The 25425-nt window shown below is 36.4% G+C and overlaps 1 protein-coding gene across 7 annotated transcripts in view; it reads right to left on the bottom strand.

Annotated features, from left to right (window-relative positions):
- Positions 1-555: 555 nt before the first annotated feature.
- LOC123394027 (probable ubiquitin carboxyl-terminal hydrolase FAF-X) overlaps positions 556-25425 on the bottom strand; it is a 156075-nt gene continuing 131205 nt past the window's right edge. For 4 of the 7 annotated variants that reach the window (XM_045087482.1, XM_045087481.1, XM_045087480.1 and 1 more), the window contains 13 exons: positions 23669-23842; positions 22079-22220; positions 20272-21019; positions 19527-19650; positions 18341-18566; positions 17664-17793; positions 10890-11075; positions 10032-10252; positions 9857-9945; positions 5276-5432; positions 4873-5133; positions 4437-4532; positions 1540-3413 (listed from right to left, as the gene is read on the bottom strand). In XM_045087482.1, coding sequence (XP_044943417.1) covers positions 3276-3413; positions 4437-4532; positions 4873-5133; positions 5276-5432; positions 9857-9945; positions 10032-10252; positions 10890-11075; positions 17664-17793; positions 18341-18566; positions 19527-19650; positions 20272-21019; positions 22079-22220; positions 23669-23842 — 2692 coding nt within the window. In that variant the 3' untranslated portion in view covers positions 1540-3275. Of the gene's footprint in view, positions 1186-1539; positions 3414-4436; positions 4533-4872; positions 5134-5275; positions 5433-9856; positions 9946-10031; positions 10253-10889; positions 11076-17663; positions 17794-18340; positions 18567-19526; positions 19651-20271; positions 21020-22078; positions 22221-23668; positions 23843-25425 lie in introns of those variants that run through there. The other 3 variants (XM_045087484.1, XM_045087485.1, XM_045087483.1) reach the window with 3 other exon arrangements.

Raw genomic sequence — 25425 nt, 5'->3', positions numbered from 1 at the left:
TAGACGGAGAGGCAGGCAGAGAGAGAGAGAGAGAGGGAAGCAGGCTCCCCGCCGAGCAGAGAGCCCGATGCGGGACTGGATCCCAGGACCCTGAGATCATGACCTGAGCCGAAGGCAGCGGCCCAATCCACTGAGCCACCCAGGCGCCCCAAAACTTTTTTTTTTTTTAAATAAAGATTTTTATTTATTTATTTAATTTATCTATTTACTTGACAGAGAGAGGGAGGGATCACAAGTAGGCAGAGAGGCAGGCAGAGAGAGAGGCAGTGAAGCAGGCTCCCTGCAGCCCCGATGAGGGGCTTGATCCAAGGACTCTGAGATCATGACTTGAGCCAAAGGCAGAGGATTAACAGGCACCCCAAAACTTTTTTTTAAAAGACGTTATTTATTTATTTGATATTTAGAGATCACAAGTAGGCAGAGAGGCAGGCAAAGAGAGATAGGGAAGCAGGCTCCCCACTGAGCAGAGAGCCAGAGGCAGGGCTCGATCCCAAGACCCTGAGACCATGAGCTGAGCCGAAGGCAAAGGCTTAACCCACTGAGTCAGTCACCCACACGCCCCAAACTTTTTTGTGTTTTTAAAGAGTTTTTTTAGAGAGAGTGCGCATGCAAGCAGGAGGGCAGAGGGAGAGGGATTGAGAATTCCTACCAAGTGTGGAGCCCAATGCAGCACTTGATCTCACAGCTTTGAGATTGTAAACTGAACCCTTAACTGACTGAGCCACCCAGGCACCCCAGTAAAATTTCTTTATAACCTCAAAATCAGTACTTTTGTGTGGCCATTTACTGAGAGTTACAAACAGCAGAAATTTTTAGGTGCCTGATATGAATGCTCTCAGACTGAATAAGGTTGAAAATTTGCCTTCTTATTTCAGCTTTCACAGACTTTGGATCTACTGAGTGTCACTTGCTATTCTTTTTTTCTTTTTAGTGGTAATTTTACTGTTTAAAAAATGGCCCCCAAGAAAAGTGCTTAAGCCATGCACATTACCCAGTGTTTTTAAAGCAAAAGTAGTCTATGTGCTATGCTTTCAAGAGAAATTACATTATAGATAGGGACTGTTTAAGAATGAGTTACAGGTCTGGGGCACCTGGGTGGCTCACTCAGTTAGGCATCTGACTCTTGATTTCTGAGCACATCTTGATCTCTTGATCCGAGTCATGAGTTTAAGCCCTGCAATGGGACTTAAAAAAAAAAAAAAAAAAAAAAAAAAGAAAAAAGTGGATTTGGCACTGAGTTCAATGTTAATCAGTAACATTTGACAAATGAAGAGCTTTAAACAGAAGCACAAATAAAGTTATGTACTGATTGGTACACGAAAATGTGAGTAGACGCTTACAGGATCCTAACCCAGCATTTCCTAAGGAATAAAGGCTCAATGTTCCTTAACTGTTCCCTGTGACTCTATATACTGTTGTGCATAGTAAGAACTGACTGCAAAAATGTGACAAAAGTATAAGACTGATTAATTTAGGATTTTAAAAAGTACCAACACTTTATTTTTTTTTCTAAATTCATAAAGGGTGAACAGTAAATTATTTAAAAAAAAAAGATTTTATTTATTTATTTGAGAGAGAAAGCATGAGCAGGGAGGCACGGAGAGGGAAAAGTAGATTCCCTCCTGAGCTGGGAACCAGAAATAGGTTGATCCCAGTACCCTGAAATCATGGCCTAAGCTGAAGGCAGATGCTTAACCTGAGCCATCCAGGCTCCCCAAAGAGTAAATAATTTTAAGCACTAAGATGCGATGTCTGAAATGCTGGATTCAGTATCATGCCAATATATGTTATAAAAATAATTAATTTTAATGTATAATGTTTAAGAACAAAAAAGTAACAAAAAAGCCCACAAAAGACAAATTCTTCTTAAATCAAATTCTATTTGTGAATTCAGCAAAATAATTTCTATAAAACAAAACAGCAAAATATTTAAATAGTATAGGACAGGCTGTATTGCAGGATATTTGGTTTTTAGACAGGTTTCAAAATATTACACACACTCAAAAGTTACCAATTCTTTTTTAAATATGGTATTAACTCATGAGTTATAGAATCCCGAAACAAATGTTTATTCTCAAATAGTACTTCAGAATTATATTAAGTAACCAGAAGTTATATGCTTTTTAATTAAATACCACAACTTAAGAGTTTTGGAATGGAAAAGGAAATGGGACAATTCTTGCTTTCAAGGAGAATTGTGACTGACTAGAAAACCAGCCAGTTATCTAGGTACAATGGTACTTCAAAATATTGTAGGATTCTGATGATGTCCACCCTCACTGGGCTTCTGTAAAATTATCACCTAATAAACTCTATTGTAAAACAAAACAAGCACACAAAAAACAGTCATCTATTATGCTCCATACATTCTGGGGTAGCAAAAGCTTGCATATTCTTTTTAATTTTTTAAAAAATTCCTATAACCAATACTTACACATTCTTTTTCCCATCAAGAGACTGAATTGTCAAACTTTAAATATAAACAATATATGAGTAACTGAAAACTACCTCTCTGTCACATTTTTCCTCTTGTTTTGTATGTATGCTACGTGTAAGAAATAAAAACCTCTAGGTAACAAAACTGTCACTTTAGGGGAAACTGCGATCATTCAGGTGATTTTGTCTTCACTGGCTACACAAACTTAGTGTGACGCCATGCTAAATGTTATAGCATCATTATAGCTTTAAACTGATTAACCAGAATAAAAAGGTAATGAAAAATATCCAGACACAATGTTACATTACCAGTTTTTCCACACCATCCATACAATTTGAGGTTACCAAACAGCCTTACATGGCTCTAGTAACTAAGAATTAATAAGAAACCAATGGTGTGACTGTTATGGATGGGCTGTTTTATATTATCTTTTTTGGTTTTATTTTTGGTAAAGGATTTGATCCAATTGCCATGAAGCAGACAATACTGGATGCAGAATGCAGCAACAAAACAAGAAAATTACTTTTCTGTAGAACTGTGACTCTTCATCAAAAAAAAAAAAAAAATCTCTTGGTTAAGAATTAATAGTCAAACATTAATATACTATATACATCTTTGCCATTTACATATTAGTATCAGCCATTTAATACAAAACATTATACACTTTCCCCTGCAGGTGGCTTATATATATTGACAACAAATTTCTGCAAATGAGACAGTGACTTTCTACTCCATGCTGAACAGTTTCTCTTGTTTTGAATATCAGCCAGACATAGAAAAAGTTTGGACAGTAAGGCCTGAGTGCATGGTCTTAAGAAAGCAGTTAATGATAGGTATTTCACTGATCCTTCATTTGAGATAAGGATACTTCTTCATTGCTTTCAAAATTTTCTTGTGTGTGTTGGCCAGTTTTTTGGTGGTTGTTCAAGTGTTGTGCTGCTGGCCCTGTATATGGCTGTCCATGCACATGATTATTCTGAGAGGGTGAAAGAGAGCATTATGTCAAACTTTTCATATATTAAAATTAAAATGAAAAATCATAGGATAAAGTTTGTGTAAAAGTAGACATGTCTGTTCCAAGGATTTATCTATAAACAATAATGTAGTAGATATAAATTACTCTATATTTCAGTTCTAAAATTCTAAGGAATTTAAGTATGATATAATAAACTGTTTCAAGAAAATGTGCCTTTATGTTAAAACTGGATTCTACTTTCACAAGGGAAGTATTTTAAAAGTGTTTCTCACCAAATACTCCACTTATAGAATTGGTACTCTCACTGTGGTCCACAGACCAGCAGCATCAGTATCAACTGGAAACTTGTCAGAATACAGTCTTATATTCCACCTCTGATGGTCAGAAATCCTGGAGTTGGAACTTAGTCACCTGTTTTTAACAAGTGCCTTTACATGATTCTGAGGCATATTAAATTTAAAGACCTCACTTAGTCATGTTTGTGATTTAAACTTAGGACAATCTTTCCTGAAACATTTCTCCAAATTCTTGTTTTTCAATGAAAGGTGAACTGTTCATGTATATTTCTTACCAGTTATCATTTTTCCCCAATGCCTCATCATCTAGTGAAATCACTCAAATTGATTTTGTACAACATTTTTACTGCAAAGGAATATTGGGGCAAAGGTAACCAAGATGTTTGTCTTGTCGTTTCTTCAACGGTTATTAATTTTATGTTCATATGAAGGATCACATATTTTTATTAACTATAATAGCATAAGAGTATTACCTAACTGGCAGGAAAAATGCGATAAGGGTAGACTGAAACATGCTGCAACATGACCCCAACTATAACCATTCTCTTTCTCTGATCATCCTGGCAAAGCTATTATGAATAATCCCTTTATTACTTCGTAGTCAGAGATGAAAATTTACAAAACATGTAAGAAAAATAACTAAATTCTCTTTTTTTGGTAAAGTACAAAAACTTACTGAAAAAAAAAAAACAAAAACAAAAAAACAACCCACTGAAGTCTTACTTACCTGTTGACAATGAGATCCAGATGAATGAAGATACAATGGAGTATCTTCTGGTAGAGATGACTCATGCTCATCTGGAGCATCTTGATCATCTGGCTCCTAATTTTAAATTAAGAGATTAGTAATTTGATTATGCAAACAGCTTTAAATTTATTTTAATTACTCTTTGAGAAAAAAGTTTAAAAAATGTTACCAGTTGACTGTTTACCATTTTTTCATTTAAAGCAAATAAAATAACTAACGATTAGAGAAAAAAATTAGATTTTTCCAGGTCTATAATTTTTAGAAAATTTCACAGGAATTTCTCTAACAAAGGAGTTACTAAGTTTATTTGATTTTTTAAAAACAAAATCAAGCAACAAAGAACATTAAAGCCAACAAAACTGGAACACAATTTTTTGAAATTAATAAACACTGGCCTATAAATATAAAAAATTACTTTTTTTTCTTCCATTTTTATCTGCTGCCCTTTGGTGGCTTTTTTTACCTCCTCTGGGCAGAGTTCACAAGCTTTTGCAAGAGTCATCCTTGCACTATGTGATCTCTCCAAAAAATAGCCATTTGATGTTTCATTGCTTTGCACTGGAGGAGACCAGTTATTGTAAGCATATTGAGGATTGCCAGTATATGGTCTTCTTTCAAGTTCATCTCCAAGCCATTCCACTGCCCAGGTCCACTTTCTTTTAAGATCTCCATTACCCTTCAAAAGAGGGAAAAAAAAAAAAGAAATAATTTAGAACAATTTTCAATGTTAACTTCTAAGTCCAAATTTTCACAATTCTTTTAAAGCAGTTCTTAATTATGATACAGGTTATTACATGATTTGAGAAAATAATTCTCACCTGTAATATTTGGTAAGCAACAGCACAATTGCTAAAGAGTGCTACCATACATTTTATACACTGGTATGCTCTTTTTTGATAGTGATTCTTAGAGCGCTGAATTGTATCAAACAAACCATCTCGATCATCTGGGATTCCTTTAAGTGCATTATGAATTCTAAAAAAGAATCAAATATAAATATTTGTAGTATTTGTAGTATTTGGTAGCTAACACTGTGCCACTTATACATATTTTAATGTAATCATCAAATCATTTAACCCTAGAGTTAATTACCTAAGGAATAAACCCATTTAAAAGATGAAAAAACAAGTACAGAATTCAGTTTGCCTACTGTCATAAAGGCAGCAAGGTGGAAAGATGGCTAAAGTCTGACTGAAAAGTCTGAAGTCTTACTCACATTATTAACCCAGTATTATTTTGCTAACTATAAATTAAATGCATCAGTAATATTAAAATAAGGATTAAAGTTAACTCTATGTCTGCAAGACTGCTTCAGTTGAATGTAATTTCAGTTCGATCAAATTACTGAGTTAGAGAATTCTTTTAAAAAGATTTAATTTAGGGCGCCTGGGTGGCTCAGTGGGTTGGGCCGCTGCCTTCGGCTCAGGTCATGATCTCAGGGTCCTGGGATCGAGTCCCGCATCGGGCTCTCTGCTCAGCAGGGAGCCTGCTTCTCTCTCTCTCTCTGCCTGCCTCTCCATCTACTTGTGATTTCTCTCTGTCAAATAAATAAATAAAATCTTAAAAAAAAAAAAAGATTTAATTTATTCTAGAGAAATAAAGGAGAGTGTGAGTGCACATGTGCAGGAGGCAGAGGGGCAGATGGAGAGGTAAAGAGAGAACCTCAAACAGACTTCCCACTGGGCATGGAGCCTCACAGAAGGCTTAATCCCACAACCCTGAGACCATAATCTTAGGCAAAATCAGGAGCTGGACGCTTAACTGACTGAGCCACCCAGGAGCCCTCCAGATCTTTTTTCCTTTTTTTTAAAAGACAGCAGAGTCTAGTGACTATGGAAGTGACAAAATTTCACATTTTACAAAATGAACTTTATAAAGCAATTTTTACTGGCAAGAGTAAACTTGGCTGATTTGCTAATAATTAGACTGCACTGCAGTTCTAACCAAGTATCAGCATAACATTTTATACATCCAATTACTTCTTGTTTTTCTCAAAAGCCAATTTAAAATTATTTGTGGGCAAAATGTGCCTTCTTTCTTTTTTAGGAGGACTTAGAAAGAAAGTCTCTAGAGAAACTCCTTTCCACCATTTACCTTACTTACTTGGGACATCATGATATTCCGAATAAAAAACCAATTTTTTGGTTATGTTTTTATTTATTTTGGTAATCTTTACCCAAAATGTGGGCCTCGAAATCCCTACCCCAACATCAAGAGTTGCATGCTCTTCTGATTGAGCCAGGCAGGCACCTGTTTTGTGCTTTTGTTTTGCAGTATATACGCTTCATAATCTAAATCTTGTTTATCTTGGAAACAATGGTATTGTAGTTTATACTCCACTTAATTCTTTAGTTTTAGGTGATAATGAAGTCAGTCGGTATTTTTGCCAACTTATCATTACTACAACTACTTTTTATATACCATTGTAAACCGTTCGTCTTTACCTGTTCTGTTGCCTATTACTGGTGTGGCACATAGCAGATACTTTGTAATGTAAACTGAATACACTAAATGTTCATTATAATCTCACTCTTATGTAGAATTTAAGAAACAAACAGATGAACATGTGAGAAAGGAGGAAAAAAAAGGAAAAAAAAGAGAGAAAAACAAACCAAGAGACTTAACCACAGAGAACACCTGAGGGTTGCTAGAGGAGGTGTGTAGGGGTGGATGAAGTAACTGGGTCATGGGCATTTAGGAGGGCAGGTAGTAGAATATGCACTAGGTATTCTCTGTAAATGATCAATCACTAAAATATACTTCTGAAACAGTATTACTGTATGTTAACTAACTAGAATTCAAATAAAATTAAAAAAATAAATTCTCTTATGATACTGAAATAGATACTGAGTAATAAACAAATGTAGGTTGAAACTTCTAAATATTTCTGTCTCATGGTGACTGGTTTTGGTTAATGCCATTTTGACATTAACTGATTTGTTTGAAATCCGTGATGGCTAATTAGATGACAAATTAAAATATTAATTCAAGAAGTCTAGTATTTCTAGTCCCCCTGAAATTCAAGATTGTAATGATTAAGCACTACAAATTTATAAAATAATGTAGGATGCTTGGGCAGGTCAGTCAGTAAAGTGCCTGCCTTTGACTCAGGTCATGGTCCCAGGGTCTTGGGATTGAGTCCCACATCAGGCTCCTGCTCAGCAGGGAATCTGCTTCTTCCTCTCCCTCTGTTGCTCCCCCTGCTTGTGTCTTTCTCTTTTACAAATAAAAAAGTAAAATCTTAAAAAAAAAAGTATTTTCATCTTTTTCTTTTTTTTTTTTTTTTTTTTTTTTTTTAAAGATTTTATTTATTTATTTGACAGACAGAGATCACAAGTAGGCAGAGAGGCAGGCAGAGAGAGAGGAGGAAGCAGGCTCCCTGCTGAGCAGAGAGCCCGATGTGGGGCTCGATCTCAGGACCCTGGGATCATGACCTGAGCCGAAGGCAGAGGCTTTAACCCACTGAGCCACCCAGGCGCCCCATTTTCATCTTTTTCTTTTGATCATGGCTAATGGGTGACAATATGCTTGTATTTGTTTCCTTTTAAAATAAATTATTATAAAATAATGCTTTTGCAAGAAAAATGAGGGATATTGGGTAACTAATTCTACATCATAACTTGTGGGCTCCTGGGTGGCTCAGATGGTTAAGTGTGATTTCAGCTCAGTTCTTGAGCTTATTAGGCTGATGAATTCCACCCCTGTACTGGGCTCCAACTGGGTGTGGAAACTACTTTAGAAAAAAAAAAAAAAAAATTCCTGTGGGCTTAATTTCATGGCAAAGAACATACAGAGGAATTTGGGGATAAAGACTTAGAGTAGAATTACTTTAGTTCTAAAAAATTAGCACTTTGGGACACGTGGGTGGTGCAGTGAGTTAAGCATCTGCCTTTGGCTCAGGTCATGATCTCAGGGTCCTGGGATGGAGCTCCTCATGGGGCTCCTGGCTCAGTGGGGAGTCTGCTTCTCCCTCATCACCCTGCTTATGCTCTTTTTCTCTCAATTAAAAAAAAAAAATTTACCGCTTTTGACTCTTCATATACTTATAACAGACTACGATTACTTTTAGAAACTAAATGTTACCATATAACTAATTAAAGAACAAGTACAGGGGCATCTTGGTGGCGCAGTCAGTTAAACATCCAACTTTTGGTTTGGGCTCAAGTTGTGATCACAGGGTGGTAAGATCCAGCTGTGTGTGGAGGTCTTCCCTGAGTGCAGAATCTGTTTAAGACTCTCTGCCTCTCCCTAGTACCCCACTGCCCTGCCAACATTCACTAAGATAAATAAATCATTAAAAATGAAATAAAACAATAAAACAACCTCATGTATAGAATAACCTGAAAATATTTATATGGAGCTTAAATACTTATCAAAAGACTAACCTAGTTTTTTTTCTTTCTTTTTTCAGATTTTATTTATTTGATAGATGACAAAGAGAGATGGAACACAAGTCGGGGGAGTGGGAGTGGGAGAGGCAGGCTTCCTGCCAAGCAGGGAGTCCAATGTAGGGCTCGATCCCAGGACCCTAGTATCTCGACCTGAGCGGAAGGCAGATGCTTAATGACTGAGCCACCCAAGTGCCCCCTAAGCTAGTTTTCTTTAAAAAAAAAAAAAAAGAAAAAGAAAAAGAAAAAGAAAACATTAAGGAGAAGATAGTATTAAGAGTGAAACTGGAACTTTAGGTCTAAACATTAAAAATGAAACAAAATTTTATTTGTTTTAGTTTTTTAAAAAACATTTTATTTATTTGACAGAGAGAGGAGAGAGCACAAACAGGGGGATGGCAGAGGGAGAAGAAGCCAGATGTGGGGCTCTATCCCAGGACATTGAGATGATGATCTGAGCTGAAGGTAGATGCTTAACTGACTGAAGAGCTAGCTGCCCAGGTGCCCCTTCATTTTAATTTTTAAATTATTCTTTCTTTTTTTTTTTTTAATGAAAATTTTAGTTTTAAGGAATCTCTACTATAGAGCACCTGTGTGGCTCAGTTGTTAAGCATCTGCCTTCGGCTCAAGTTGTGATCCTGGCGTCTGGGCACTGAGCCCTGCATTGGGCTTCCTGCTTGCAAATGACCTGCTTATCCCTCTCCCACTCCCCCTGCTTGTGTTCCCTCTCTTGCTGTGACTCTGTCAAATTAAAAAAAAAAAAAAAAAAAAAAAAAAAGAAACAAAAAAAATCTCTACACTGAAATTGGGGCTCAAACTCACAACCTCGACATCAAGAGTCCTATGTTCTACAACTGAGCTAACAAGGCATTCCTAATTTCTTATTGCTTCTAAGATAAAACATTAACAGAGCTTTATGAAATAAAAGTATATTTGGCAGCTGGTAATTTCAATTATTATTTCTAGAACCTAAAAATTGTGATTATTCTGGTAGCAAAAGTATGTATTCACCTGTGAGTCTGCCAAGAATCTTCAATAAGTAAAATCTGTAAAAGTAAATCCAAATATGGCCGAAGTTCATAGGTGTATGAATATGCAACCTAGAACAAGTAAAAGAAAGTTGAATTACTAATTTAAAGGAATCTAAATCAAGTTATGAACATATGAATGTTTATTTTCCTCTAACCTGCCAGAGAAGTTCACTGAGGACAGTAGAAGAGAACTGAGGATTCTCCCAGCAGCAAAAACGAAGCAATTTGATGGTTTCCTCTGAGTTACTGCAATCTTCGATAATTTTCTTCACATAACTTGTTCTCACGAACAAAATGTCTGCCACATTCTGCTGAATTGGCATTATAGGCTGTGATAAATTAGGATCACCAAAAGGATTGGGAAGAGGGGGATTACCTAGAATAGATCATCATCAGTAAAAAGCCAATTAACTTCTATAAAAAATTGTAATACTGATTTTTTTACTTCAAAAACTGACTATAAATTATAGTCACACTATAAATTCAAAAACTGACTATAAATTATAGTCACACTATAAATTAACTTTCCTAAGTCCAGTAAAATATTCATTAAAATAATCATATGTATTCCACAATGGTAAGATCCAAAAAAATGCAAACACTGACAATGAAGACAAAAAATTAAAGTTAAAATTTTTAAGCCAACAATTTCATAACTTAAGGGATTTATCAGAGTAGGTAGTAATTTCTTTTTTTTAAAGATTTTATTTGTCAGAGAGAGAGAGAGAGAGACATAGGCAGACAGAGTGGCAGAGAGAGAAGCAGGCTCCCTATGGAGCAAGGAGCCCAATGCGGGACTTGATCCCAGGATGCTGGGACCACCACCCAAGCTGAAGGCAACTGCCCAAAATTTTTAAAAATTCTTTTTGAACATGTGAAACAGCTTCATGGTTTAAAAAAATAACAAAACCATCAGCCTTCAGGCTTTAGTTCATTTTTATAAATATTCAGAGATTTAAGTAATACAGAAGTCTATGATTATTGTTATGATATAGAGTAAAAATCTACTTTACCATTGATTGAAGACTGCATTCTTGATGAGACATTGCAACAGCGTATCAGCTGAGACACTACTGAGTATAACTTGCCCAATTCAGCATACTGATATTTGATTGGAGGACCTGGTCCTTCATCTAAAGACACTAGCATAAATGTAGCAGGTACACTCAATTTCAGAAGCTGTGTCTTTTCTGCCATGCCTATCAAAATGGGGAGAAGAATACATGTTGGAGAAATAAAAGCAAGTAGAATGCAAGTGTTGCACTAGTAAAAAGTAATTATCTAATATAGATGCCTACAGTTCTATGGAAGTTCATCTATTCTGTTTAGACTACAGAAATACAAGCAGAATAAAAAAAAAACATTGATTTAGTTTAATTATTCTAAGTGAAATTGTGACTGTGGGATTCCAATAACACTGAGCTCTAAGGAAATAATACTCTTTGGATCTAGAGACCTAAGATGGCAACTCTCATCATTATAAAGTAAGGTGGGGGCACCCGGTAGGCTTGGTTATGTTTCTGTCATTGGTTCAGCACTGGTCTTGGCATTTCCGAAAAAAGCCACAACAAGCTCTTGAGACTTGTGGGGTCTTGAGACTGAATCCCTCACTGGGCTCCCTGTTTAGCAGGGAGTCTGCTTCTTCCTGTCCCTTTGTCCTTCGTCAATTCCTGCTCATGTTCTCACTCTCTCTCACCAATGAATGAATAAATAAATAATAATTACTTTTTAAGGGTTCATTTATTTATTTGAGAGAGCGAGCGAAAATGCATGTGCACAAGCAGGGAGAGCGGGAGGGGGAGAAGGAGGTTCCCTGCTGAGCAAGGAGCCTGATGAAAGGCTCAGTCCCAGGACCTGGGGATCATGACCTGAGTCAAAGAGAGACACCTAACTGACTGAGGCACTCAGCAGCTCCTAAAAAAAAATTAATAGAAAAAAACCAAAGTGAGGTAGTAAAGACAGGAACTAAATTAAATCAGAAATAAAATTTCTTTTGTAAACTAAAAAAAAAAAAAAAAAAAGACAAGGGGGGGTCCTAAATTTGCTATTTCTACCTCCCTTATTTTTCCAAATCTCATGACCATTTAGTGCCTGTCTCAACCTTTCTTTGAAGGTAAAAACAGTTCTTAATTCCTACATCTCAAAACTCTTTAACCTTGGATTTCCTCTCATTTTCTTTCTACCTCTCTCTTTTTTTTTTTTGCTATTTCTTTATCTTACTTGTGGATTCTTCTTTCTAGCTATGAAGATTGTGTTTCTTTAAAGTTCCCATTCTCCTGACCCTAGTTACTTTTCTTGATTAAGCCTACAGTATTAGATACATTCACTGAAATGATTTAAAATTTGGATATACACATCTCACTATTCACTGAACAACTTCATTTAAGTGTGGAACATACTTTTAATCTTCCCAAATGGGTTCCTCTTCCTATGTTTCCTCTCAGTAATGGCACCACTACTCTCTCACTTCAAGTGATATCTTGGTCTTTTTCTTTAAAAAAAAAATTTTTTTTTTTTCAAGTAATCTCTACACCCATGTGAGGCTTGAACCCGAGATCAAGAGTCCCAATGGTCTACTACTGAATGAGCTAGTAATCAGTACAATCTTTCTAAGGCAAATATTAATAAATAAGCCTCCCTTATACACCAGGAATATGTTCCAAGACCTCCAAGACTTGATCTATATATATATATACTGTGTTTTTCACCCATACTCACATACTTTGTAAGTTACATATGATAAGGGATTAACAACAATAACACAGAACAATTTTAACAACACACTGTAGTAAAGTTATGTGGATCTTTCTCTCAAAATACCTTAGTGTACTCACCATTCTTCTTGTGATGATGTGAGATGATAAAATGCCTGCGTGAATGATGTTGTTATGTAATCTTACATTATCACTGACCTTCTGTCAGTACCTCAAGGGGAGGATCATACACATCTAGACCACACTGCATATAATTGAAACCACAGACGGAAACCATAGAGAAGGGGGGTGGAGGGGGGACTATTGCTGTGCTATAACGGTTCTCAATGCCCTCATGATAAACTAAAAACGTTTTCTCACAAGACCTGTCAAAACACTATGTGTTAGAGCATCTTGCTAATTCCTTCTTGTATATCGTATCTTTCACCAATTCAATTCATACTGAGTAACTTTCAGTAACTTATTTGTCCAATAAGCCATTCATTCCGTTTACCAATAAATTCCCATATTACTTACTCCAGCAAGTCCTTCTTACTCTCTTAAGTGTAGTTCAGATATGCCGTGAATGTGTATGATAGCACTTGTATTTTCCCTTGTATCACAATATTTTATATTCCATTAAAATTCTTTTTGTTTTATTAAAATTTTTTATTTATTTGACAGAGTGAGAGAGATCACAAATAGGCAGAGAGGTAAGAGCTAGCTCCCCACTGAGCAGGGAGCCCAATGCGGGGCTGGATCCCAGGACCCTGGGACCATGACCTGAGCTGAAGGCAGAGGCTTAACCCACTGAGCCACCCAGGTACCCCATCTCATTAATTCTTTATGCCATAACTGTATTCCCAGGACCAAAAAGAGAGGTTCACAAAGTTTTATGTGAAATTCAAAAATCCTGAAAAACCTAGTTTTTTCCCCTTTTTTTAAATAATGCTGGTGTTGGAATGCCTGGATAGCTCAGTAGGGTAAGCATCTGCCTTTGGCTCAGGTCATGATCACAGGGTCCTGGGACTGAGTCCCACATCAGGCTCCTGCTCAGCAGGGAACCTGCTTCTCCCATATTTTTGACCTTTCTTTCTGGCAAATTAAATCAATCTTTGGGAAAAAAAAAATAATGTTCATGTCACAACATATTTTTTGGTGAAGCCTGCCTGGTTTTAACTGTTATGATACTCCCCAGCCACTGTAACACAATGAGTATTTATTACTGAAATATTCAGATGTTTGATTAGGGGGTGCTGCTGCAGACCTTACTGAGAAGGTCAAAGAATGTATGGCTTAAGGAGGGCACATCCTGCATGGAGCACTGTGTGTTATATGTGAACAATGAATGAATCATGGAACACTACATCAAAAACTAATGACCTACTGTATGGTGATCAATGTAACACAATTAAAAAAGGAAATTATGGGAGAAATGGTTTAGGGAGAAATATGAAATAAAGTGAAAATTTTCATGGAAAAGGAAAGAATGTATGGCATATGCAATGTTTCACCTTTATAAAATCCATAATATGTATTTTTTAAAATATTTTTTTAAAAAAATATTTTTATTTATTTATTTGACAGAGATCACAAGTAGGCAGAAAGAGAGAGAGGGGGAAGCAGGCTCCCCGCCGAGCAGACAGCTCAATGTGGGGCTCGATCCCAGGACCCTGGGATCACGACCTGAGCCAAAGGTAGAGGCTTTAACCCACCAAGCCACCAGATGTCCCCAAGGATTTAATTTTTTTTTTTTAAAGATTTTATTTATTTATTTGAGAGAGAGACAGTGAGAGAGAGAGCATGAGTGAGGAGAAGGTCAGAGGGAGAAGCAGACTCCCCATAGGGCTGGGAGCCCGATGCGGGACTCGATCCCAGGACTCCAGAATCATGACCTGAGCCAAAGGCAGTCGTCCAACCAACTGAGCCACCCAGGCGTCCCCCCAAGGATTTAATATTAAGATTCATCAACGCATAATTATTTATGGCTATCTAAATTACAAATAAATTCTACTATGGACCAATAAATGATCTGTAAATAAACAATAACTGAGGGCGCCTGGGTGGTTCAGTGGGTTAAGCCTCTGCCTTCGGCTCAGGTTGTGATCCCAGGGTCCTGGGATCGAGCCCCGCATAGGGCTCTCTGCTCAGCGGGGAGCCTGCTTCCTCCTCTCTCTCTGCCTGCCTCTCTGCCTACTTGTGATCTCCCTCTGTCAAATAAACAAATAAAATCTTTAAAAAAAAAAAACAATAACTGAAATGAAAAAATGAAAATTATAGGTATGCCTAGGTGGCTCTGTTGCTTAAGCCTCTGACTCTTGATTTTGGCTTAGGCCCTGATTTCAGGATCATGGGACTGAGCCCCTTGTCAGGTTTTGCACTGGAGCTAGCTTAAGATTCTGTATCCCTCTTTCCTTGCCCCCCTCCCAACCACACATGCTTTCATGTGCACTCTTAAAAAAACAAGAACAGAAACAAAAATCTACAAAATATCATTACTGTGAATGTTTAAATTTAATAGTTTTGCATTAAAAATATGAATAAAAATAAGGATAATCTCCTCCATAAAACTTGGCAGCTCTTTCTGCCCATGTATCCTGTCCCTGTGCTATAATAAAAGTATCTTTTTGTACCAGAAAAACAAAAACAATGTGTGCTTGTTTGTGTAATACCCTGTTCCCTCTTAACTATAAGATTCCCAGAATCTCAATTAGAGATACGTAAGGAAAGGGTAATATACTACAGAAACAACAGTGAAAAAAGAGAACAAAAGTAAAGTTTTCTATTAAGTAATTAGTAGTGACTATTAGTTAAGTTCATACAGATTATACTTTACAAAGAGGAATGACTGGATAAACAATTTAACCTCGGATACAAAATATGTGTAATTAAAATGATCTCTGGGTGTGCCGGGATGGCTCAGTTGGTTAACCATCTCCTTTGGCTCAGGTCATGATCCCAGGGTCCTGGGATGGAGTCCCACATCGGGCTCCCTGCTCAGCTTCTCCCTCTGTCTCCTGATGCCCCTTACACCTCATATTCTTGCTTTTTTTTCAAATAAATAAAACCTTTAAAAATAAATAAATAAAATGAACTCTGAATCAATTCCTCATGAACTTGTACCCAAATATATATCAATATTATAAAATTTTCAACTAAACTACATCTCAAAAGATTAGTAATCCTGAGCTATGGGGGCATCAAAATCTGAATCACTGATGTTTAAACTTGTAATGTAAATGTAAGAAATTTATTCTTCCTAAACTTTTTTTTTTTGTAAAAAATTTTATTTATTTATTTGATAGAGATCACAAGTAGGCAGAGAGGCAGGCAGAGAAAGGAAGAGGCAGGCTCCCTGCTGAGCAGAGAGCCCGATGTGGGGCTTGATCCCAGGACCCATGAATTATCATGACGTGAACCGAAGGCAGAGGCTTTAACCCAGGTACCCTCTTCCTAAACTCTTAATAAACAATAATTTATAAGAATATTAAAAATTTTAGAACATTTCTTATGTATATTCTTGACTATCCATCCATTCAGAAAACAGTGACTAAGAACTATTGTGCAAAAAACCCCTATTACTAAGATGTTATACTCTAGTTGTGGTGGGCATGACTAAAAAAACTTAAAAATCTAATCAAAACACAATAGAATAATAAGCCTAACAAAAAAATACAGCTTAACATTTTTTTTTAAAGATTATTTATTTATTTATTTGACAGAGAGAAATCACAAGTAGATGGAGAGGCAGGCAGAGAGAGAGAGAAGCAGGCCCGCCGCTGAGCAGAGAGCCCGATGTGGGACTCGATCCCAGGACCCTGAGATCATGACCTGAGCCGAAGGCAGCGGCCTAACCCACTGAGCCACCCAGGCGCCCCACTGCTTAACATTTTAAGTAAGCACTCTGGAATAACTAAAAAGAAATGAACACGAGAAAAACATATTTTGAAGCTACTGATTTCAACAGAAATTAATAACTTATGTACATTTTCACTGCCTTCAATTTATTTTAACAAAAACACATATATATATAATGCAACTAACTTTTTTTTTTTTTTGCAACTAACTTCTTTAATAAGTGATTCTTTTTTTTTTCCTTAAAGATTTTATTTGAGGGAGAGAGTGTGTGAGAGAGAGAGAGCATTGAGGGGGAAAGGTCAAGGGTCAGAAGGAGAAGCAGGCTCCCTGCTCAGCAGGGATCAAGTCCCCCCAATGAGGGACTTGATCCTAGGACTTTAGGATCATGACCTGAGCTGAAGGCAGTCGCTTAACCAACTGAGCCACACACACAGGCAACCCATAGGAAGTGATTCCTACACCTGACAAGTGTCATGTGACTGGGATCCTTCAGAAAATGTAATTTTGATCTGTATCATATGGGATATAGCGTGTGAAACAAGTTTTTTTTAAAACCAGCATTAGGTGATAAAAATATGAGGAAGACTGCATAAATTACCAGAATCCAAGATGAAAATTCCCATTAAAAAGTGATTAACAGGGTGCCTGGGTGGCTCAGTGGGTTAAGCCGCTGCCGTCGGCTCAGGTCATGATCTCAGGGTCCTGGGATCGAGTCCCACATCGGGCTCTCTGCTCAGCAGGGAGCATGCTTCCTCCTCTCTCTCTGCCTGCCTCTCTGCCTACTTGTGATCTCTCTCTCTCTCTCTGTCAAATAAATAAATAAATAAATAAATCTTAAAAAAAAAAAAAAAAAAAAAGTGATTAACAATGGGGCGCCTGGGTGGCTCAGAGGGTTAAGCCTCTGCCTTTGGCTCAGGTCATGATCTCAGGGTCCTGGGATCGAGCCCTGCATCGGGCTCTCTGCTAAGCAGGGAGCCTGCTTCCTCCTCTCTCTCTTCTGCCTGCCTCTCTGCCTACTTGTGATCACTGTCTGTCAAAAAAATAAATAAAATCTTAAAAAAAAAATTAAAAACAAAAAAGATTAACAAAAAATCTGTAATGGATTTTATCTACATAAATATGGACTATTGCTTCTGTTTCAGAAGAAATTAGATCTCATCACTGCATTAAAATACATTCATCATTTAGTACTAAATGTGAAATAATACATTATATGGAATTAAAAAGAATTCTTACCTAAATTGGCATACATTACAAACAGATTGAAATATTGTTGTAAATGACGGCCATGCTCTGAAACCTCTCTTCTGAGGAGATTTAATACTGCTCTTAGTAAGTGATCACTCAAGCTTAAGTTATCACATGCCTGTGAAGAATAAAATATTTTATTAGCAATCAGATGGAGAAAAGGATACTTCCCATATGTATGTTTGCATTAGGGGTATGTTCATATATATGACTGCATTAGGCAGGAATATCAGGAAGGAAATTACTAAAAACAATTGCTTTAGAGAGATGGAAGAGATGGAAATTTCATTGTAGATGTTAACTGTTTTAACTGTAAAAAAATAAAATCCATGTGTACAGTTTTATGCTAAATAGGCATATTTAGCCCATTATAAATAGGCAAATTTAGCCATTATAAAGGTAAACCCTCCCTGAATATATGTAATCTTGAATACTTACTACATAACTGCTAGTAACTGAATAAATGGAAGAAATTTTCCTTATATTCTGAAAGCACCCAATAATCATACCCACTGCTGTGAAATAATTTTAATAAACTCAATAATTTACACATGGCTGTATATATATGGTATACATGTAAAACAAACACATATATTTAGTGATTTTATCTTGCAGGGAAAAAGAATTGACTTGTATTTCACTGTTACAGAAAAGCTTTCAATTACCTGACCAGTAAGTCCAGGAGATGTAAATGATGAAGGACAAGGCCCATCTTGCAAAGAAAAATGTGCAATAAATACTATAAGTTTTGCAAATGCACCCCTCACTTCTGCACTAGGGCACTCAAGGAGATATTCAGAGAAGCGATTTGAAACATTAAAAAGAACATTATGAGCAAACCAAAACCGCACATTTTTGCTATGACGGAGTAGAATGCACAGTGCATCATACCTAAAACAGAAAAATATATGAATATCAACTTTTATAAATGTGCTTCTGTTCTGATTTTTATAGTGAATCAACAAACTTCTATGAATCAAATAAAAAAGAAAGTTCTCTACAATTAATGGTCATGGATGGTTCTAGGTACAGTATCAGAATTGATATAGTCCTATAGTCAAAATGAATTAAATGAGAACTTGTGTGGATGCGCATGTATTTTCAAATCCCCTCCTGATGGGAGTGATCTTTTATTCTGAAAGATGCTGAAAATAGCTGTTAGATAAGGTATTATAATGTCCTCCATACTTTTACAATTAGAAACTAAAGACAGTAAACACTTAAAAAAAATTCCGTAATGGGGTGGCTCAGTGGGTTAAGCCTCAGCCTTCAGTGCAGGTCATGATCTCAGGGTCCTGGGATGGAGCCCCACATCGGCCTCTCTGCTCATCAGGGAGCCTGCTCCTCCCCACCCTCCTGGCCTGCCGCTCTGCCTACTTGTGATCTCTCGCTCAGTCAGATGAATAAATAAAATCTTAAAAAAAAAAGGGGTGCTTGGTGGCTCAGTGGGTTAAAGCGTCTGCCTTTGGCTCCAGTCATAATCCCAGCATCCTGGGATCGAGCCCCATATTGGGCTCTGCTGAGCAGGGAGCCTGCTTCTCTGCCTACTTGTGATCTCTGTCTGTCAAATAAATAAATAAAATCTTAAAAAAAAAAAATCTTCCAAATTTTAAAATTTAAGTCAAAATTCGATCTAGATAAAGCTTAAGACTTTCATGATGAAACAGTAAAAGGTAAAACTTAATAGAAATAGGAGTCATTTTTTGAATAGAATGCATACTAAGACTAAGCGATTTTAATACTTTCAACACTACCACCAAATTTTTATTCTATGTTTGAAATAAGATTCTCATGGCTAGGGGAAAAAAAAGGAAGTTCAGCATAATATGAATAAAATTCAAAGCCATGTACCAATCACTGGCAGGGCCACGGACAATTTTCTTGGTGTGAAATCCAGTGGTAAAGAGGAATCTAGCTGCAAGCTGAATACTAATCATAGTGATTTCTTCTGCTTCAGGCAACAAGTGATCTTGTCCTTTAAAAACATACATATAAACAAACAAAGAAGCCCAATGTTAAAAAAGATCTTAGCTAAAAGTAATCTTTGGTTTCTATCTTAGCACTTCACAAAACCATGTTTCAAACTCTTGTTTGAGTTAAATTATGAATAAAAGCTCATCTCTGTTTCTAGATACTGAGTGTTACTACTCAAAAATACAGGGCTCTTTAACACTTGACTTCAACATAATGAATTAAAAGTGCTGACATTGAGACACCTGGCAGTTAAGCATCTGCCTTTGGCTTGGATCATGATCTCAGAGTTCTGGAATCGAGTCCCACATGGGGCTCCTTGGTTTGTGGGAAGTCTGCTTCACCTTCTGCCTATTCTGCCTGTACTGCCTGCCATTCCCTTCGCTTATGCTCTCTCATTCTGTCCCTCTCTGACAAATAACAAAAACAGAAATCTTCAATTTTAAATCTTTAAAATAAAATGAGGCTAATCATTTTCTGAAGAAAAAAGGAAAAAGAAATCTGAAGGGAACTGAAAAAAACCTTCAGTTGAAAATATCAATATGCATTTACGGCTGAAAAAAAATCCTGTAAGTGAAATAAAAATTATTCTTTATTGATAAAAAGCTAAATTCCAGAAACTTACCTGGAGCAGGGCTTAGATAAATACCATTACATGTAAGAAGTTTTTTCACAAACTGAAAATACTCTAAACTGTACTGCATTCGGTTATGCATGAATTGCACATTTTGTTTTCGAACACTTCTCTCAATGGCTGGTGACATAATTTGATGGGGTCTTGTGATAGTTAGCTCTGATATATATCTTATCATCTCATCATCTTGGTCTATTGTGTCCATTCGTTCATAAAATAGTATATAAGCATTCCACCATCTTTTCTGGCGCCTGTATGACATTCGTTTCATCATATGATCAAATACTTCTCCCATGTACTCTCCACCGAAACACTGATTTTTCATTTCTTCATCATCATCCATTTTACATTCTGTTACATCTCCATCATCAAATTTATACCAGCGATTTCTCTCACCATCTTTACCATTCCTCTGAATGATGTAAGAATAATAATGTCCTCCACTTGCTTGACCACTGTGTACAAGCACACCCACAAGTCTGTATTTCGTGCTTCCTGTTGTCTCACTTTCAGACTGCTCATTCTGTTGTATCAAGTGCTTGTCTGGGTTTACATTATTTTCTTCCAGTTTTGTAACACCTGGTACTGTGTAAGGTTCCATGTCTAGCTCTCGTGGAAATTCAAAATAATCATTGAATTTAATTGCACACTCTCTTTCCCAGTCATAGTCAAATCGTTTCAATTGTATAGCAAGAACAGGAGGCAACTTTTTAATTAGCAAGCGCTTTACTGTATCAACCTACAATAAACAGTGAATATAAACAGGTGCTTTTATAACCCAAATAAAACATAAAAAATTTAAAGATTTATTCAGAAATAAAGAAGTACATGAAAATGAATACAATCAAAATCATTTTGTTACTACTTTTTCGAAACATTTATACTGTCTAAAAATATGTAATTACTGTCTTATGTGACACAGAAATTAATGACTACATGTTTCCATACTCTATCTGATCATGTTACTTTTCTGATGTTTATTTCTATGCTAATGAACAGAACCTGCTGTGAGCAAACTTAAGAAATATTGTACATAATAACAGCATCTAATACATATGGCACTTATGGTCACATAACACGTTAAATGCTGCACACATATCAACATATTTAATTCTGTTCTGAAAAGGTCCTACCTCAAGGTCCATAGTTGAAAATATGAGGAGAAAGAGTGGTAGGATATGTAAAAAACAGACTGCCTCAGAGGAAACTGACATCTGTAGGTAGCAGATAATATTGTGGGTTTAGAGATCATGATCTAAATGGTGCGTAATGTCAGAATAATACAGGTAGTTAGGGGATGAGAGTAGGGTTCAGAAAAATCTTTCTGTAATATCCACCTCCAGAGACCGGTTATCATTCCATTCTTAACCGTTTGAGTTGCTAGAATAAAATTAATTGGCTGGGTTGAAAAAATGAAATCTGGTGTTTAAAAAACTGCAAGTGGTTATGAAAATCTGATGTAACTAAATAAAATGAGCGATTCTAAACATGAAGAGTAACCTGAACTATAAAAGAACAGTATTTTCTATTATCAGCCTTTCTAGTTTGAGGAATTCAATAGCAACTGTGACATCTAAAATAAATTATCCAATGAAATGGTTTTAAGTCCACTGGTTGTATTTTCTCTCAATAGTTACCTGACAAATCTTAAATAAGTTATTGTAACTGCCTCTCTGCCATGACCGTAACAAAGCAGAGCAAGAAGAGTGGTGGATTTTGATGCCGAAGACAAGCAACTCTGACATCTTCCAGTTCTGTTAAACGTTATTATTGATTTTTAAAATCAGACAGTACTTACCTTTTTATCACATTTTTCACATCGATATGCATTTGCACCTTCCAATAAATCTCCTTTGATATACTGTTCCAAAGAATCAAGAAGGTTTTGGTGATTTCTAATATCTACATTCAGAGTTGTAAAAGATTCTTCACACTCGTATCTAAAGATATTATTTTAAGAGACAAAAGGATTTATTCCTTAGGTTTCTAGTTATCCTTTAGTTGTAAATTTGATGCAAAATGCATTTTTAGTCTCTATTATATCATGTCAAATGCATTAGTCAGACAATTATTAATAATCTTGTAGTTATCTTTTTATTTTTTTGAAGATTTTTATTTGAGACTGAGAGACAGAACATGAGAAGGGGAAGTGGGGCAGAGGGAGATGAAGGGCAGATTCCCAGCTGAGCAGGGAGCCCGAGGGAAAATTTGATCCCAGGACCGAGAGATCCAGACCTGAGCCAAAGGCAGAGGCTTTAACCCACTGAGCCACCCAGGCACCCCAAAAGTTTTAATATTTTTTTTTTAAAGATTTTATTTATTTATTTGTCAGAGAGAGAGAGAGGAGTGAGAGTGAGCACAAGCAGACAGAGTGGTAGGCAGAGGCAGAGGGAGAAGCAGGCTCCCGGCTGAGCAAGGAGCCCGATGCGGGACTCGATCCCAGGACGCTGGGATCATGACCTGAGCCGAAGGCAGCCGCTTAACCAGCTGAGCCACCTAGGCGCCCCCAAAAGTTTTAATTTTTAAAAGTCATCTCTATCCTGAATGTGGGGCTTAATCTCATTATCTGAAGATCAAGAAATTCATGCTCTACTGCCAGGAAAGTGACCCTATGTTGGACACTTTTTTTTTTTTAAAGATTTTATTTATTTATTTATTTGAGATAGAGAGTAAGAGAGAGAACATGAGCAGGGTGAGTAGCAGGGAGAGGGAGAAGCAGACCCCCTGCTGATGAGGGAGCCCAATGTGGGGCTTGATCCTAAGTCTCTGGGATCATGACCTGAGCTGAAGGCAGCTGCTTGTTTCACTGACTGAGTCACCCAGACATCCCTCTTAAAATTCTTTATACCTATTATTGTTTATCATTACCTTCATAAAAAATAGTGCTAGGAAAAATAACTCTGTTACGCATATCCATTCCTATTTCACAGATAAGGAACTGAAGTGGGAGGGGGCCTTTCAAAGAGATTAATCTGGTATACTTTATGATTTGAAGTTAGGCCTGTCTGACCTCACTGGTTAAGTTCTTTATATTTTTTCATACTGCTTGCTACCTATGTTATGTGTTCTAGTAATCTGCGAGAGCATGTAGAGCCTGCTTAAGATTCTACCCCCGTGGGGCGCATGGGTGGCTCAGTGGGTTAAAGCCCCTGCCTTCGGCTTGGGTCATGATCTCAGGGTCCTGGGATCGAGCCCCACATGGGGCTCTCTGCTCAGCGGGGAGTTTGCTTTTCTTCCTCTCTGCCTGCCTCTCTGCCTACTTGTGATCTCTCTGTCAAGTAAATAAAATCTTAAAAAAAAAAAAAAAGATTCTCCCCCCGTGAGTCAGTCAGTTAAGGCTTTGGTTTATACTAAAACTGGAGAAATAAAAACCTTAATTAGTACTTACCTATGGGGGCAGCCTTGGCAAATTTTCTGATCAGCGAAGGAACCACCCAGGACTTGACTTAGTATAGCTGGATGTCCTAAAGCTTTTAAAGCTTCATCTAAACTATCCACCAAAGAATTAAAAAACTCTAAGGCATCATGTTGTTCCCGAAGGTTAACAGGTTCACCCCAAAGCCTGAGGGAAAAAAAAACCCAGAATAAAGTACAGTTTAAAGTTTAATATAATAAACTTATTTATATAATACTATATTATATAAATAAATATAAGTTACTATGCTCCCAGACTATCCATATTTTACCTTTCATAACCACTACAAAAATGTCAGAAATGTAAGCTAGACCTTTATTCATATCAGAAGGGAAATAAAGCAGTAAACACTATCTACTGAGCAGCAACAGCAATGACAATGGAAGTGAAGTCTGCAGTAAAAACCATAATGTCAAAGAATTGCCATAAAATTATGGATAGCAGGCTTTAGAAATGGTGTCCTCAAAAAAGAAAAAAAAAATGGTTTCTTCTATATGGAACAGTGTATTTGGGCATTTTCAATTCAAGTAAAGAGCATTAACATAAGAAGGAAAACCCATTCTTATGTGGTTATTTTAAGTAACAACTACTACTTTACTGCTTTGACATTTAGTTCTTAAATCTTCCATGCCATATTGGAAAGTTCACAGCAATTTATTCTTAAAGTTATTTTTCCAAATGAAAAAAGAAAAGCTTTGTCCTGTTTCTAGAGAATTTCTAGTAATCTGAATGAATTTATGATTTAGTCCAGGCATGCCTGGCTGGCTGAGTCAGTAGAGCATGCAACTCCTGCTTTGAGGGTTGTGAGTTTGAGCCCCTCATTATTAGTAGTTTACTTAAAACAAAGTTAAAAAAATAAAAATAAAGTTAGGCCAACAGAATCCTGTGAAGACAAAATACCAAGTGTCTGAACAAAAAATGAGAACTGTTGTTGTTAATATTAGGTTATGATGGATGGTATTGGTAACATTTAGTGGTTACAGAATAATAATATACATAAGGGAATAAAATATATTAATTTTCAGCAAAACATGGTAAAATCTTAAAATTTGGTAAGAAGGTTTATTATCTTTTGTGTGTGGTGTGCTTTTACAATTAAAAACTAGTTGCTTATTTTTTATTTTTAGCTGATTGTTTTTTAAAATTAATTTTAAATTTATAGACAATAACATGCAATCTTTTTGGAGCAGAATATGTATGCTGCCAAATGCAGACAGTTGTGTAATGATCACCAAAATCAATATAACAAACCGTATCTTAGTCCTCACCCTCTACCCCACATCTCCTAAGGCTACCGTGTTAGTAGCAAACCCTCCATACTCTTAATTTCTAGAAATTGACTTTTTTTTGTTTTTTTAATATTGACCTGAAGTACTGTTTTTTCAAAGTTACTTAAGTTTTGGTCTTTCAACATTTCTGGTATTAGTGTTTGGAATGTTTGGAATACACAAATACTTTCCCCCTACAACTTGATTTTTAAAAACAATTTTGAGATAACTGTAGAATCACACAGAGTTCTAAAAAATAACACAAAATATACCCTGTGTCTTTTGCACAGTTATCCCATGGTAACATCTTACAAAACTACAAAATATCACAATCAAGACAGTAATAGTGACACAAACTCCAATGTTACTAAGATTTCTATAGGCTTACTTCTACTTATATCTGTATGGTATTTAGTTTTATGAAATTTTGTGACTTCTCTGTATTTGTGTCAAGATACAGAA

The sequence above is a fragment of the Mustela putorius genome, unplaced genomic scaffold (assembly GCF_011764305.1).
Source record: "Mustela putorius furo isolate JIRA1106 unplaced genomic scaffold, ASM1176430v1.1 tig00001149_pilon_pilon_pilon, whole genome shotgun sequence".
NCBI lineage: Eukaryota > Metazoa > Chordata > Mammalia > Carnivora > Mustelidae > Mustela > Mustela putorius.
Note: the sequence above shows the minus strand (reverse complement) of the source record. Positions and strands in the feature narration are given on the sequence as shown.